Source organism: Manduca sexta, chromosome 13 (assembly GCF_014839805.1).
Source record: "Manduca sexta isolate Smith_Timp_Sample1 chromosome 13, JHU_Msex_v1.0, whole genome shotgun sequence".
Classification (NCBI taxonomy): domain Eukaryota; kingdom Metazoa; phylum Arthropoda; class Insecta; order Lepidoptera; family Sphingidae; genus Manduca; species Manduca sexta.
The window spans coordinates 3,180,919-3,199,147 of NC_051127.1; the positions used below are offsets into that span (position 1 = coordinate 3,180,919).

The 18,229-nt window shown below is 35.8% G+C and overlaps 1 protein-coding gene across 1 annotated transcript in view; it reads right to left on the reverse strand.

Moving 5' to 3' along the window:
- The window catches only part of LOC115453246 (kin of IRRE-like protein 3), a 30,904-nt gene extending 23,310 nt beyond the window's left edge, over window positions 1-7,594 (reverse strand). Inside the window, exons 1-3 of the mRNA XM_037438234.1 lie at window positions 7,555-7,594; window positions 5,551-5,683; window positions 3,425-3,633 (exon numbers count right to left, since the gene is read on the reverse strand). Of these exons, the coding sequence (XP_037294131.1) occupies window positions 3,425-3,633; window positions 5,551-5,683; window positions 7,555-7,594 (382 nt within the window). The remainder of the gene's footprint in view (window positions 1-3,424; window positions 3,634-5,550; window positions 5,684-7,554) is intronic.
- Between the last annotated feature and the right edge of the window lie 10,635 nt (window positions 7,595-18,229).

The following is an 18,229-nucleotide window of genomic DNA, read 5'->3' on the forward strand; positions in this document are numbered from 1 at the left end:
TACGTCCATTCTGTTCTTTACTGTTTGTTAAGTAGTAATCTTATTAATATTCAATATCTACAGTCTATTTCAAAATCGATACGTTTTGCTTTAGATTAATCAATGACTCAAAGTATTGAAAGATAATAAAATTTTTCCTTCAGTCTTACAACAAAGCCTTCTAATTTCCCCTTTGAAGGAACCCAAGGAAATTAGTAGGGGGATTTTAATAAAACCGATACGCCTTTCAAGATGGCCGGCAGGGTATTGCATATCCTTTGTGAGACCAAGAGTCTGTACTTTGAACACGTTGAATAGGATTACACGTCGACCCCGGAGATGTGACAGTGCATTCCGTGCAGGAAGCGTAAAGGCTCTTGTCTCTATTCTCGGAGTATGGGCGAGGTTAGGAACTAATATAACATTGCATATTTAAAGAAGCTTGCGAACGATCAATTTCAAAGAAATGTCTCTATATCCAACAACATCTAGTGCTAAGATGTTTTTACTTCATAGATACGTTGTCCGAGCTCAATAGACAAGATGAAAGCAAGGTAATTGCCCGACATTCACTCAGTCAACCTCCAACCACTGTCGCGGCTAGTCGGCTTACAAACTTTTTGTATTTTTATAAATAAAATGCCTTCTTGTGTTTTTAGACGATGTACAAATTATACTCCAACTTTGAATGAAAAATACTTTATATCCCTTTGAGGGATTCGTTGAGACTTACATTGGACTGACGCATTATTCTAAATTAATCATAAATATCAAAATTAAACAATAATTTTCGAATCGCTGTTTTAAGGACATTTTAAATGGCCAGCACTCTGTTTCTTTGTAGTTGATGTGTAGAGAGAATCAATTTGCTTAAGTAATTGATATAAATGGCTACCCAATTATCGTTATATTCCCGAAAAATCAACCTTGCCATTTGCTGTTTAGGTATAGATTGCCTTAAAATAATAATCTTTTACAAGGATCTATTACTATTATTTTTAATAAGGCGTCTTTAAAAGGGTTCAAAGATTGGTGTCTCAACTCTCTCGGTTATTTCTTCACAACTTTATGCAAATCTAGCTTCGTCTTGGCATTTCTTTGTTGATTCAAAATAAGTTTTAAGAATTGTAAGACTGCATTTTTAAATTCTTCGTTGGGTATCATGTTTGCTCCTTTGCAAAGTCGTTTTAGCATAGAAAAGACAGAAAATATTGCAACTTGTATTTTTGTTTGACATAACGATAGCTTCTTTAATATAATAATATGTTTCCAATTAAAGAACGTCGTTTTTAAGGATTTGATTTACTAGCAAAAATCAGTACTTTTTACTATGAAAAAAAATTTGGCTGACTGAAGGAATAATATTTATATCCAAAAATTCGACATAAAAACCTTTTGCCTAAAAGAAGGCTCGAATCAAATTCCGCAGTCTATAATGTTTACTGACTACCAACCCGCACTAGGCCAGCGTGGTGGACTAAGGCCTAATCCCTCTCAGTAGTAGAGGAGGCCCGTGCTCAGCAGTGGGCAAGTATATAATACAGGGCTGATATCTATACTATTATATAAAGCTGAAGAGTTTGTTTGTTTGTTTGTTTGTTTGAACGCGCTAATCTCAGGAACTACCGGTCCAATCCGAAAAATTCTTTTTGCATTGGATAGCCCTTTGTTCGTGGAGTGCTATAGGCTATATATCATCACGCTATACCCAATAGGAGCGGAGCAGTAATGGCTGATCTCAGGAACTACCGGTCCAAACTGAAAAATTATTTTTGCGTTGGATAGTACTTAGTTCGTGTAATGCTATTAGGCTATATATCATCACGCTATACCCAATAGGAGCGGAGCAGTAATGGCTAATCTCAGGAATTACCGATTCGAACTGAAAAATTCTTTTTGTGTTGAATAGTCCTTTGTTTGTGGAGTGCTCAAAGTTATATATCATCACGCTATACCCAATAGGAGCGGAGCAGTAATGGCTGATCTCAGGAACTACCGGTCCAAACTGAAAAATTATTTTTGCGTTGGATAGTACTTAGTTCGTGTAATGCTATAGGCTATATATCATCACGCTATACCCCATAGGAGCGGAGCAGTAATAGCTAATCTCAGGAACTACCGGTCCAAACTGAAAAATTCTTTTTGCGTTGGATAGCCCTTTGTTCGTGGAGTGCTATAGGCTATATATCATCACGCTATACCCAATAGGAGCGGAGCAGTAATGGCTAATCTCAGGAACTACCAGTCCAAACTGAAAAATTCTTTTTGCGTTGGATAGTACTTAGTTCGTGGAATGCTATAAACTATATATCATCACGCTATACCCAATAGGAGCGGAGCAGTAATGGCTAATCTCAGGAATTACCGATTCGAACTGAAAAATTCTTTTTGTGTTGAATAGTCCTTTGTTTGTGGAGTGCTCAAAGTTATATATCATCACGCTATAACCAATAGGAGCGGAGCAGTAATGGCTAATCTCAGGAACTTACGGTTTCAACTGAAAAAATCGTTTTGTGTTGGATAACCCTTTATTTGTGGACCGCTATAGGCTATATATCATCACGCTATGGCCAATAGGAGCGGAGAGTAATGGCTAATCTCAAGAACTACCGGTTTGAACTGAAAAAATATTTTTGTGTTGGATAGCCCTTTGTTCGTGGAGTGCTATAGGCTATATATCATCACGTTATGACCAATAGGAGCGGAGCAGTAATGAAACATGTTGCAAAAACGGGGAAAATTATTAGTTTTGAGAGCTTCCGTTGCCTGCGCTGCGTAAACGGTTAAAGTTATGCAACAATGATGTATGACGGGATTGTTCCACTTAAAAAGTTCTAAAAAATATATTATAAAACAAAGTCCCTCGCTGCATCTGTCTGCCTGAACGTGTTAAACTCAAAAACTACCCAACGTATTAAGATGAAATTTGGTATGGAGACAGTTTGAGACCCTGGGAAGAACATAGGCTCCCGGGAAACTACTACTTTTATAACGGAAAACTTTAGCCTGAAAAACTTTATAACGCGGGCGGAGCCGCGGGCAAAAGCTAGTTATATATAATGTTTTTAGCCACGAAGATCACTCTCATGACGCGCCATTTAAATTTTTTTATGTAGTTGAAATTAATAAAATACCTCGCATATAATAATCTCGTAGTAAACACACTCACACGCTCACGCCTCCTAGCCTCAAAGGGTAAGCAAAGGCGCAACTGGTGCTGCTACTGGTACTGATGCTCTTAATAACAGCAAGGCTATCGTTATATCGGGCTCAACATCTAGACTTCGAGCTGATAATGAGTAAAAAATATATCCCTTTTCCTGACTCGGGGCTCGAACCCGAGACTGCCGTCGTACCATAATAAGTAAATATTCTTAGATAACTCATAATTAATTAATCGTAATTGTAGTCTAGGTGTCATACAAAGATACTTTTTCAAACTCACCAATAACAGTAAGATTAACCCTGGAATTTCTTGTTTGGGCCTGTTTGAAGTCCACCCTGCAGCGGTACACTCCCTGGTCAGAGGCTCTCACTCTGTCCACTCCCAGCTCCGCAGGTCTTCGTTCAGGCAGGAAGTACGCGCGGGATGCGAACACACTCTCGTCTGACCAGCGTTCTGCTACTCCGAAGTCGCGTTCTCGAGCATCGACACTGTCGGAGGTAGTAAAGTAATAATTGGCCAACCGAGGTAAAAAGTATCATATCTGAAGTATAAGTATATAGAGTCATTTTTCTATAATTGACGTAAACAGGGATAAATAAACTATTATATTTTAAGTGGACATGGAGCTATTATGTCTTATTAATTTTATTTTAGACATGAAATTTGTATTTTTAAACGATTGCGCGTTTGTAAGTACTATGCAGGTGCCTAAAATATTTACCAGATATTTTTTTTATGCAGAAATCAAGTAATTTATGTCGCTAATTTATTGAGTCATTGCAGCTCCAAAGACTATACAAACAAATAAGTACAAACTACTATATTATGTAGAAAGATCTTCATTTTCGAAGTCTGTATCAACCGATGTACAGTTTCAGATAAATCCTTCAAATTTAATCACCATGAGATGCAATCTTAGCACGTAATCAAGTAGTTATAAGAACAAAGAAGACACCAGCAGAATCTAACTATATATCTAAGTGTGTACAACCCAATAGATTGAAAGTATTCGTATCTCATATACCATTGCTGTTCCCGACGGGACGCTCCGAGCGCCTTCAACCTAAGTAACGCAGTGAAGTGAAAAGTTTTATTCTAGATCTATTGTAATATGTATTACTTAGAGATAAACCCACTTACAATTGAACAGCAATAAGCAAACGGGTGACAGTTTACAAGGCATGTAGCAACGTTGTTTTTGGGTTCTTTAAATGCATCGATGCTTGTTATAAAATAAAAGTCGGAGAATATATAACAAAGATACTAATTGAAATTAAAAGCTTTTATTGCTTTTCGTAATATGCAGTACAAACATAGTACACGAAATACTAATGGAATTGGAAAATTGACAAAATATATGCAAATTACTGATAATGTCAATTTTCCAAATAATTACATTTTATAATTTTTGATGTTCATTTACCTCTTATTTATATTAATGACCACAGTAGCGCAACACATATAACAAATACCAAAATCTATCCTTGATGGGAAGGATTGCAACGTCAATACCTTTTCGTTCAATCCTCGAAATATCAACATAAATTCAGTGGAAACACCAATTAGTTGTGGATTAATACAACGTTTGATAACGTTGGTAAGACCAATAATCTCGCCTAAAACCCACCCTTGAATTCAAAGGCCCAATACTGGATGTTTTTGCGTCATACACGATGCACTCAAAACTTTTCCGTATGCAACGAAACGTAAGAGTTTAGGAGTCAAAGGGTTGGATTCTTTCAATGGAATGCTCGGACGACTTTAGATACATTTTATCTATTTGTCTTTGATGTACTTCGTGTCGGAGTTTCAGTTCTTGCAAATCTTTGAGATCTTTAAAAGTATCTTGAAATTGATTTTGTCTCTTTGTGGTTTGAAGTCTTATAATTGCGTTAGCATCGACTATAAGTTTAAGAGCGACCTTTTAAGCAATCAGGTTTAATACTTACTTCAGTTCAACTTTGCCCGCGATTAATTTCCCCTCCTATCTCAAAAGTTTAAAGTGTAAGTAGTCAATGCTGGTGGTATCAGTGAAAAGATTTCTTAGATTTTTTACATTCCGCTACTTCGTTTTTATATGGCTTTTAAAGATATTATCAAAATCTCATTAATTTCATGTTCTAGTTTTTTAATATAATATCACTTCTATCCTCTTCGTTTTCTCTTATTGATGCGATACCAACAAAGATACTCCACTGCACCTGATGGTATGTGGAGTGGGGTCACTATTATCGGCCTGTTTGGTACTGGTTGTACGCAGGCTGATCACGGAACGTAATACTACCTAGGCCCTCGGGAGTACTATGACTACCACTAGCTAATGGTAACAACCTAATTTAACCTATCTTGTTTAAATTTTCTCATCTTTTATAACTTACAATAGTATAAAACTTGATGGGGTTTACCTGTAAATAGGCGTGCCCAAGTCTTCCCTGTACCAGAGAACCAACAGCACCGCATCGTCTTCGTCCTGCGACGCGATGTCGCACGGCAAGTACACCGGCTCGCCAGCTACCGCCACCACTTGCGTCATTGGCACTGAAAAGAATTTGGTTAATTAATTTTTGTCTAATGATACGAGACGTGGTCTTAATAATTGTTCTTTTACTTCAGTTTTAGATAAATTTAGCTTAATAATATTGTCATATTTGATCAATGATAATGATGATATTTCTTCATTAATCAGATACATAAAAAACTAACGTTTTATTTGAATTTCTTAATTCCAAACTCATACAATATACATATTATATTTTAAACCTACTATATATTTTATTTACTTCAAGATCACTAACATCACTATACTCAACAAGTTACACAATACACGGAGCATTCATATGAATGTTTAACAAAAACAAACTCAAAATAAAACGTTAAACCCAGCTAAGAACAAAGGTAAATCCAATAGAAACAAACGGAAAGACAGCGCAGTGGGCGTATTCGCTATATTGTCTTATTATGTCCGTAAGAACTGGATAAGGACGGACGTCCGGCCCGGCCCGGACATATCAGCTATCCGGCTGCATGTGCAGTTGCCTTCAATGATACATGGGGCAATTTTGTTTTATTCCACCGACATTTTGTACATCTGTGACTTCCTTTAAGATGTTACGATTCAGGTAGCTGAGAATATGGAATATATTCTGTCTTGGTAATCGATAAAGCAGTAAGTTAGAAAAGGCGGTTATGGTCTATTACATGGTTAACTAGATTATCATCGTTCTTACTGCTGTTCATCAAAGGAGAAGATGCAGTTAATATAGTTTACGTAGATGTACGACATCTAGATAGGTAGAAAGTTCGTTTAACGTACATTGCAAATACAGTAATAAAATTGTCTCCTTTGACTTACAGCCCTCTCGATTATCACGGCAGAGTTTGTGATTTAATAAAAATTGGTACGAGATTTGTATTATTGACTTGCTATTGGGAACGAGCGTCTACTACTAAATGCCTTAGTTCATCACGCTGGGCCAGTGCGAGTTCACAAACTTAACATACCATTCTAAATAGGTAGAATTCTACTCCGTCATTTTTTATAATGTGTTAATCATAGTATGTTATTTTAGCAGTAAATCAAACATTTCGGAGAAATCAATAATCGGAAAAATTTCATATCGTTAATGATCAGAAATAAAAATTCTATAACAGATTCAAAAGATAAAATCCCTCCAATCCCAAACAGATATTCTTTAAACGGCTAAGCCGTTGGAACTGCGGAATCAACATCTGACAGTCGTATATTATTGAAAAGCGGACCAATGGAAATCGCATCTCAAATAGGTTGCAGAGACGGGGAAATGCTATTAATTTCCGAATGTCGTGTTATTCTGCATGTCCGTTGAGAAATAATCTCTAAGCAAATGCCTCGGGTTGCGGTGGCCAAAATGACCCTTTTTGCTCGTGACGCTCAAAGGAAACTTCGGGACGTTTTAGTTCAAACTAGTTAGAATAACAAAATGTATTGTATGCAGACGTTAGTTTAGAATTTCTGGAACTGTGGAGTTGATAATAAGCTTATAAATGAACGAAGTAGACTGCAGTTGCGCGTTTAAAATTGATTATGAATGTTTTAACTGCATAACTTTTGATACACTAGGAATGGAAATACATAATTACTTTGTTCGTAATGGTTATAATTTAGTTAACATTTAGGTCATTCGCTTTGATTTGAAAAGAACTATGTAGGAAATAAAACTGTTGCATTTAAAGACTATAAAAAACCTACAAAAACCTAACAATTAGTTCTGACATTTATTTAAAATCTGCACAGTTATGCAATGAACATTTTGGAAAACATTATATCCTCAAAAAATCCCAAAATGCACTAAATTCTCTTACATTTTTGAATAATAACTTCGAAGGAGATAAAAATCATTGAACGCATTTAACTCCAAAGTTCCACCCACAAGCCGTAATCTTATTCAAGCTCCTTCGTAGACCGTCCATGTTGGAATAAATCCTATTCCATGCTCGGCGCATCGTACTGGGTACGAAATAGCAAAATTTCACTATACAGTGCCACGCACGGGAATTTCGTTAGAGCAAGCTAATTCGGCTTTTAAACATTCATGTGTCTGTTTTCTTTGTGCTGTTAAATCCAATTGTGACAAAATTTAATTTGGATATTTTGAACTTGGTGTACATTTTGAATAGTTGAAGGTAACCGAGGCATAAATGGATTAGTTGGTGACGTCAGAACAATTTTAGAGGAGCTGTTGGTGCGGTAACGTTTGGAAAGAAATTGGGTCTGTATGTGAGGCAATTTTGGAATCTATGGAAACTTCATTAGTGACGCAATGTATATCAAATCTATGACATTATCTTGTTAATAATGACATTCTGTACAACTTAATTGTTGTTTCTTAGAAACAATTATGTAACAAAAGGGATTTTGGAATAAGAACCAACGTAGTTATTATTAATGGCAAAAATATCGTGTCCGTCAAAAGTGAGAAAAGAGCAAAGACAGTTTGATGTGAGGCAGGTGATATAACTTTGCCAGATGGAAGAGTTAACGTTAACACATAACAACAAATAGATCTATGTGCACTCATAATTATTCTATAGATTCATTTTATACGTCACATGAATTATGTACTTAATGAAGTATCAGAAAAGCAATTCTAGACGTAATAAAATATAAGATCCTATAAAAAGGGCGACACGTTCATTTGGCAAAACATGTCTTCCTTTGATGTCGAGAGAGTAAAGAATAATTGGCAATATCATCAAAAACAAGGGCTATAAAAGTTTGAACAACTTAGGCACATTTACGTCATAACGCCTCTATATGGGGACCATAATGAGAAAGCTAAAGCATCTAATTCGTTTCTCCCGCACCAAATTGCTCAAAAACATTAGTACCACTGCAAGCGCAAACTGGCAAAAACCTTAATAAAGTACCAATATCGCAATGGAAATGGCTCTGTGTTCTATTCAAAAAAACTTTGACGTCATTCAAATTGAAACCGTAATAGTGCAGTAACAAGGGCGCATTTAGAGCGGCTTTAATTGAAATTTCAGCTCAATTCGGGTAACGCCAGTGGGACATCATTTGAATAATTAAAAAGCGGCTTTATCTATTTATTCAGGTCCTCCCATCGCTACAGTTTGAGAGCTGCAATTGTGTCAAACTCCAAAACGTCTGAACATGCTCCACTTGCAACTGTGGATTTTTGCTTCTAGTCTGAATATGAAATGTTCTAGTTTTACAGATCGATGCAGCATCAATTATTTACGTCGTTATTAGATTTTTGGTGGCTGTTCGTTTATATGTCGGTTATTTAGTGTGTTTTATTTGCGAGCAATATTTCATCAATATTGAGTTATGGAGCTGCTCCCAAAAGCTGCGGCATTTTTTAAATTTACGAAGCCGTTTTTTAGTATAGCGCCCATAAAAAAAATAAGTATTATTTTTGAGATAGCTTCCCCGACTTTTTTCGAAATATTATTTATAGACAATTCAAAAATACCAAATAACCAATTATTTACGTATTTGTTACTACCGACACCATTTCTTTGAGAGTCCGGACTATTTTATAAACATTTATCTTGATACTTAAATTTGCCTTCTAACCCTATCTTCTAAAGTTGGAGTTTTAGCAAGAAAGCTTGCCTTTTGAATGTAAAATGCTCGCGTCGCCAAACATCAGTGCGCACAAACAAATCTATTTGGGCACGTAAGCAAACAATTTGTGGACTTACACTCGTTTCACTTGAACCAAAGCGATATTACCTAACTTTGCCGGTGAAAAGCGTAGTTTTAATTTTGCGTTTGAAATTTACTGAATGTTGTCATAGGTTCTTCGTTCGTTTTGCTGTTTGTTTTTGAATTTCGATTAATAATTGCATTAACTTTGAGATTTTTTGAATTTAGCGATTAGTATTGCTAATTTTATAACATTAATTTTGGTATAAAAGTATTGGTTAATAATGCCAAATATCATGAGAAGATTAATGAAATCACTAAAGATTTCATTTATAAGCACTAATCAGGATAATATAGACTTTTTTTCCTGTCTTCGTTACAGACTATGTTTATTACTAGTGTATTTACTGAGCATCATGGAATTTGACATATTATAATTGGGCGACGACAACTGTGCAGTTTTAAGTAAACAAGGTGAACTATACTAACTTGAATAATAAAAGAACATTCTTTATGTTTCAAACCAAATCACACGTAAGGCCATGAGCAAAAGCTCCTATATAATAATTTGAGCAAGCTTATGTTACGAAAGACTGTACGACATTTTCATGACACCTCCACCAAATTCATTTATAGTAGGCACAAGGTTCCGAGATTTTCATACTCCACAATATTCAAATCAAAACATAAGCTATGCAGAGTCCCTGACGTCGCGTTTTATCAGATTTTCTAAATTAAATTTAAGGAGATACATCACTTGTGACGTCACAGGAGCAATAAAGCGCCTCCCCTCTCCCCCCGTGCCGTAATCTCCAGAATCCTTGCCCTCATCTGGATGAAACAAGCATAACTCAGCCGATCCTTTTATATCTCACGGTTGAGTTAGCCGGGCCACTAAGCCAGCAGGTTTTTGCATCGATAATCGTGGAATATGAAGATATTAAGCAAATAAGGCGATGCGTAGACGCTGTCAACTTGTTGCCGAGAAACATTAGTTTATTATAACAGTTGCTTAAGATGTTGAAGCAACTGTTGACAAGGCCTACACTGCACAAGACAGAAAGAAAGCGACTTCTTGAAATAAGATGATAGTCTAATCATGTATATGTTGCTACAAGCGCTATTTTCGCAAAATTTAAAGCTACAAAGGCAAAGAAACAAATCGCTGTCGTAAGTAAATGTGAATTCAGATCTCGCGTTTCATAGCCTGCGTCTATTTGAGGCGTGAGACAAGCGGAGATTTCCCCCAGGACGTCACGACAGTACAAGGTCACGTTTCCCAGTTTTGTACTAAGATTATATCTGGCTTCATTGTTAAAATATTTTGATATTTATCTGTGTTAGTTTTGGATTTATATTTTTAAATTAACAATTTCACGTTGGTGTTTAGTTTTTGTTAGCAGTGAATCTAGATTTTGTGCGCATTTTAGCGATAAATTCGTCTCCTATCTTATCATCAGAAGAGTGACGATAAGTGGGTGCACGCGTCTACCTACCTTTTTGAACATAAAAAGCGTGAGTGTGTGTTTGTATACATCTCTCTCATCGTTCCCTCAATGCTGAGGATCGTGACCGCTGTCACTTGGTCGAGTCTGCTCAGCTGATCGTATACATAAACACCAACAAATCAAGGGTCTGACGAGACGAACAAGTCACTCCTCTGATGATACCATAGCCTATGAACTATAGCATTACCACATCGACTATAACTAAGCATTACAAAAGACTAAATTTCGCCATCGATTTACGTAATTCTAGTAATTAAAACAACTAAAACATCCTTCGAATACAAAGCAGTAAATACCCAAATAAATAGAATTTCCATTTGATACCAGTAATTTCATTTCACATTAGAATATTTAATATCCGCCATGTTACGAGATATTTCATTATAATTCGAAATAGACCGACATTAATTAAAGGGAAATATATATTTTTATATTCTTGGAACTTTCCTTTTGTGAATAATTTATTCCTGTTTTTGTGTTTTGATATTCACAATATTGTTTTGGGTAAAACATAAAGTATTATATTCCCATATATCAGTGCTGGCCATTTTCTTCTGGTAGTAGAATATTTGTATTCGCTCGGATAGCGACCACCGCATACGAGGTGTAAAATCCTCCGTAGACAGACGTGGGCGTCGCGTTACGGCATGAGCCTGAGTATTCGGTTTAAAACAGGCCGGCATAATTGTGTCGACTGGCAAGGGGTAATCATCTCTCATCAGTCGATATTTCATCTGGACCCTATTCCAAATACCATTACGTGCAGCGGTATGACTTTGGCTTGCTGTATAAAAACATTTCGTTATTGACAGTAACTCAAAATTATAGATACTATTATAAAATTATGACGTTTTCACGTAATATTTATTCGTTCAACTTTAGAGGCGATTATGTTTTTGCATTTGCTATGGTTTATATTTTCACTGTTACTTTTAAGGTTTATGAAGTAGCTAGCTTAAAATCACTCGTACTCATGCACACTTTAGTACTTGACTGAACGTTAGGCCCCTGCACTATATATAGAAAGGTTCAAATAAATGAATAAAATGATTAAATCGTAGGTAAAGATCACACAATCTGGAAATCTTCCACACAGCAAACCACAACCTTAGTTAAAGAAAATGAAAGTACCAGATTCTTGAAGGAATCCCTCGTACACATAGTTATAACAAATTATATTCTAAGGGTATGCGGGCCCGTAGTCGGAACGTGTAAAGGGAAGAAAAAAAATGGCCGTAATGTTGGAAACCATCACGGCGCCGACATACTCCGCCGATTATTTAACCCTTATGACGCCCGAACCGCTTGACTTAGGGTACCGCTTTAGGATATATTAAACTCGTAACTTCTAGTTTAAGTGGGGCTATTTTATAACTTGCTCTCGCGCTTTTGAAAGACCTTTTGCTGAATAAAAGATCGATAGTGTTTTTTTTACCACTTAGTATAAATGTGTACGAAGTGATAACTTATTAAATACATTTGAAGGTGAAATAATTATTATCTTATGACCTAATAGTTTCTTAGACTCACGAGCGTAGTAATTTTTAATATACTTCGTCACATGAAATTCAAACTCTATGCAGGATCGTTTTGACATTGGCTTAATAAACGAAACTATATACTTGTCGTTTTGAAAAACAAAATAGAATTTAACATAATTTATCCTTTCTATAGATGTAAAATAAAAAGTGTAAGTTACAAAATAAATATCAATAAATACTTTCAGTCAGATATACACTTAAATACATCATATTTACAAGAAATCACATAATGATAAAAAACATAAAAATTAAACCTGGGTTATTAGCGAAAGTATTGGTAATTCATAGAATATTTCTTGCACAATGTAAGCAGAGGTAAATACGAAATCGTAGTTTCATTTATAACGCAACTTAAAATTACCCTGAATTTGCTTCAGAATTTTAAGTAGTTTATCATAAATATAGCCATATATTAATAAGCTGTTACTGCATATAATGTATAGACGGAAACTAAAATAAAATGTAGCATACAGAACCCTAAACACAACAAGCAAAGTGTAATATAACCCGTATCCATCAATCAAAACGCATGTGAACCCTTCGCGTAGGTTCGTACATAAGTTATGAACAACTCATGTTTGCGTTACTTCGCCGGAGGCAGACGTTGAAGAACAGGATAACCCTAAACATTGCACTTATATTTTACGCAGCGATGGTTTCTAAAGGATAATGTTGAATTTGGCCACAAATGAAAACATATTTTTTTATTGTTGTCAATGACGAGACGAGCTTGCCGTTCGCCTGATGGTAAGCAATACGACCGTCCATAAACAGTAGAAACACAATTCGACACCTTTAAATACCAAGTATTGTTTGGTATTCCACTGCGCTCGCCATCCTGAGATGTGAGATGGTGAGTCTCATTATGTCCAGTTGTTACACTAGCTACAATGTCCTCCAAACCGGAACACAAAAGTGACTATACGCTGCTGCTTGGCGGCAGAAATAGACATTGCGGTGGTACCTACCCAGGCGGATTCTCAAATATGAGAAGCCTACAACCAGTTTGAAAATTTAAAAACATTTGAAAATTCTATCAATCAGTGCTAAAGCGAGCAAAAAGTATATATGCTTATTATTAAAAATAAGGCGTCCATGTTTAGCAGTGTTTGATTTGATAGTATAGGGTTTTACACACACTTGTAAACTATAATATCTCTGTTGTATTTGACTCATTCCGCTGATTGGCTGCCGTGGCCGAAATTCGAGGAGGTATTTAGTATCGAGTAATTATCTTTATTTTATCATTTAAATTAAGAACATAGCTATATAATACATTAAAAGAGCAGTGTAAAGACGCTAAAGTGTTCCAAGGTTGCATAATCAGGCTCAAAAGACCAACATCTACTTAAGAGAACAAAATTTTGATAGCATACAATTTTCGCGGTGTACAGAAAATAAATTATATGATAACATTGAATTAGATTCGGCATAGTTAATATTAATGACCATAGCTTTTAATTATAAATAAGCATACTTATCAATATTTCCAGCGTATTACGAATCCATTAGCGATTTTAGTACTTATTTTAATTTCACATTAGTGATTCCTTTTGAAACCATATTCAAAGTAATTAATGATTTTAATTAAAAATCTGAATAATTCCATTCAGAGATAGAATACCGTATTCAAAAGAAACTGGAAATTATAGGAATTATGGACTAGATTTTTGCTCATATTTACGATCAATCACTCGACGTCAACCATTTTGAAGAATCGGAGCCACGAGGACATTTTACAAAAATATTCAAAATGATACTTGACCTGATATTGAACCTAAGACTTCTCATCTATATACGCTGTTACGAGGATAAGGAGTCAACAGAGATCCCAATCAAACAATTCAGGAAACAATTACAATCGAAGTCACTAAAATCAGTTCAACCACTAACTACCAGGCAAACATACACTGACAGATGTCACGCGAAACAAGCAAATATTAAAGTAGAAACATTAGAATCTTTACACAAAGATGTTGAATAATACAGGACGCACAGGGCCTTACATAATGGAATTACCCGGGACGTGTTTGCCCAGCAAAATAAATAGCCCCAAGTATTTATATATTGTAAATGTTGGATCTCGTCTGACACTTTTGTGTTTGCTTTGATAGAGGCCGTCCACGTGTATTTGACGTTAGGGCTCCCGTTAACTTGGATGGCTCTTGAGGGCTTTGGTGAGTAATGAAGATATTGCTGTAATTTTCTTAGTTTGGTAAAAAGAGGAATAGCAATATTGGTGTTTAAGGCATAACTTCATATGTGCTATTCCTCTTTTTACCAAAGATATGTGTAAAGAGATATGTGTTTTATACCCGAGATCTGTCTAGGTATAATTTAGCTCACTTTTAATAGTAATGTGTATAAAATAATTAGTTAATACTGTCTGTATATTATAGATATACACGACTAAAACTCCTCTCAACAATAAAAATGGAAAAAGAAATGATGTTCAAAGTATAAACGTAGTCAAATATCGCAATAAATGCCCTCAATTATGATCTGCTAATTAGCACTAGGCCAGTGGTGGACTAAGAGTCTAACCTCAGTTATAAAGGAACCCTTTGCGCATGACAAAATATACAACACAGAGCTATTATTGTAATCCAGACATTAATCTCACAACGTATTCGTCCTATTTAGAGACGTACGCGGTATCCGCGACATTCAAATCCGATTCCATATCCGCCTGTATCGTGGCAGATGCAGCGCGGATATGTCTTAATCGATTAGTCTACACGTAAGTCTCTCGGTGATGCTGTGCTCAACTCAATGCATTATATAATCTTCATTTTTAAGTCTGGCAATCGGATTATTTGTTTTATGCCGCATCCATTATTATGACATTGTGAGTGTTTTGCGGTAAAGAAGTAGAAGGGAAAGACTTCGCGGCCGAACACCTATCCGTTGGGTAGATTAAGTGACTGCCTCCACTGGATTGTCTATTGCGACCGCATTAAAAGAAGCCGACAATCGAACAAAAGATCTTATACAAACAACCACTAAGGCCTTACAGAGGTACGACTTTCAATAATGAAGAACACGAAAGAAGAAGAAGAGATTTCATTAGGATATTTAGACCTGTGTTCAGCAGTGGATTTTCTACGGATTCTGATGTACTTGCTCGATTATGCACATGAAATTCTGAATTAATACGCTACTGTTAATCTCAGTTTTCGGCCTGATACGAGTGCGAGTGCAGTCAATAATTTCAAAATATACCCTAAGCCGCAAATGTGATCGAACAAGCAAACGCAATTAGCGACTTAGTGGTCAGTAATACAATAATAGCCCACCAATCTCCTTGCACGTGATTACTCGTCCGTAATGAATGGAGCCGTGTTGCTACCCACCAATTGTAATTTAATCTTGATGTGTTGCGCAATTACACCTACAGGATGCGATGTTGCAAATTTTGGTCTAAGAACTTGCGCACACTTATCATCTTTAAAATTGATTATTGAAAAATATGGAAACTGTGTAGGATGTCTTGGTATTGGACGTACTATGTTTTATTATATTACATAATATCGGTTAAAATAGCAATATTTGTGACGTATACAGTTCTACTTTGTGCCACGTGGTACAGATTTTTATGCGTCTTTTTGTATTGCTTTGAATGACGTGACTAGCTTGCCGTTCGCCTGATGGTAAGCGATACGACCGCCCATAAACACCTTCCAAGAACTTGAATTACGAAGTATTGTTTGATATGCCACTGCCCTCGCCATCCTGAGACGTGAGATTTTAAGTCTTATTATGTCAAGTTACACTGACTACAATGTTCTTCAAATCGGATCACAACAGTGACTACACACTGCTGCTTGGCAGTAGAAATAGACATTGTGATGGTACCTACCCAGGCGGACTCTGACATATGAGAGCCCTACTAGTACTAAAGTCTATCTTTAGGTAATGCGTGCAACATAATCGTCAAATAAACTGTCTTTCTTGTAGAGTGTAACGTACGTATAGTCTTTATTGTATTCATCCATAGCCGTTATAACCTCTATACATGGACTGAGATGTAAATAAAATACACCTAAATATTGTCGGTCAATATGAGCCAGTAAAAAAATTAAGAGATTTCTTTGCGTGAACCTGAATCCCATAGTGCTTATGGGAAAAGATTGTCTCAGAAACATTATGTAGATTAAAAGAATAAAAAGGGTTAAGATCTGACAAAGATGGATAAAGTGTGCGAAAGGCGACACGTGTAAAACAATATTTACATGGAGGTTCCAGGTAAAGACTCATTTATATTCCTTGATATTCTTTTGTCGAAATTAAATATCGAACATATTGTGTTTTTGTAATAAGATGGCTTCTGGAAAACAAAGGACAAGATGTTCAGATCCGTATTTTTTTGGAGAATGGGAAGACAAGCATACCAACATGAGAGTAAACACAATGCTAGAAACATCGGCGTTTAATGAATAAGTAAAGAACTGATACGTTAAGTTTAGAAATATGATTTGCTCAGCGTCTTTAATAACCTTATTCTTTCAAACTGGCATAAAATTCGGATTGGATACAGAAATTAATTAAATAGCAACTACCCGCTCTTACATACGAGAGACTTAATAACAACTTATTACTTTATATGCTAATCAGTTAGATTTTAAAATTAGCTATTGCATTCACTATACCAACCTGTACATCTAGACCCAGCGAACCTATATCAAAGGAATCGAAGTGCTAATATGCATTCGGAATCCAGCGCGGAGACACAGTTGGACATCTACTCACAATCGAAAACGCTTTGTTTGCAAGAAATAGGATATAAATTTAAGCCGGGGCCGCGAGAGATTGCGCGTAAAGGCCCAAGTTAAATCGACTTCTGAAATTGCCATGCGGCGTCAGATAGGCCCTATCGAAGGGAATTTTTAGACACCAAAGGGTCCGGAGAAAAAGGTCCGTTAACTATAATCAGTTTTAGTAACTTTAAGTTCGATCGGTGATATGTTAAGTGGACGCCATGTTTTGACGCGCCATTTTGAATACGCGTGACCTTTTGTAATTTTTGCATTCTTTTTTTACCTTTGTTGGGGGTTTTAACATATGGGGCATTCCACGTGAAGCGGGCACGAAAAAAAACTCGATGTCTCAGATTTTCGTAATATTTCATTATGTTATACCTGTATATGTCCTCGATCCAGATACAAAATATTATTAAAGTATAAAGCCTGGTAAGCGAGTTAAAGGACTTTGAAGTTTTGACTGGCCGGCTGGTATACGCCACTTCGAATCCAATTATCAAGTTTTTAAATGTTACAATAAAATAAATAAAGCAATGAAATAAATACTTCATTTAATGAGCTTTTTATTGTATTTTTGGAAATTGAAAGATGTTTTTCTTTGAAAAAATGTGTTTGAAAGTTTCAAACTTGAATTTCATAAAGTTGGCATATTTATATTTTTTATTTTTTTTCTAAAATAGCTACTATTGTATAGATAATCTCTGCGAAGTTTCATAATGGGCTGAAAAGTAGTTCGGGAGCTAGACCGATTACAGTGCCGAAGCGCGGCGGTCGCCAGAAAGAGCAAGTAGTAAAAACTTTCAATTAAACGAAATACTTTCGATTAGAGTATTTTATCATGTTTTGCATCGCTCTAACGATTCAATTACATCTGATTATAATATAAAAAATATATTTATATTACTGCACCGTGCACCGTCAGTAATATAAATATATTTTTTTATATTATAATCAGATGTAATTGAATCGTTAGAGCGATGCAAAACATGATAAAATACTCTAATCGAAAGTATTTAGTTTAATTGAAAGTTTTTACTACTTCGCTCTTTTTGGCGACCGCCGCGCTTCGGCACTGTAATCGGTCTAGCTCCTAAACTACTTCTCAGCCCATTATGAAACTTCGC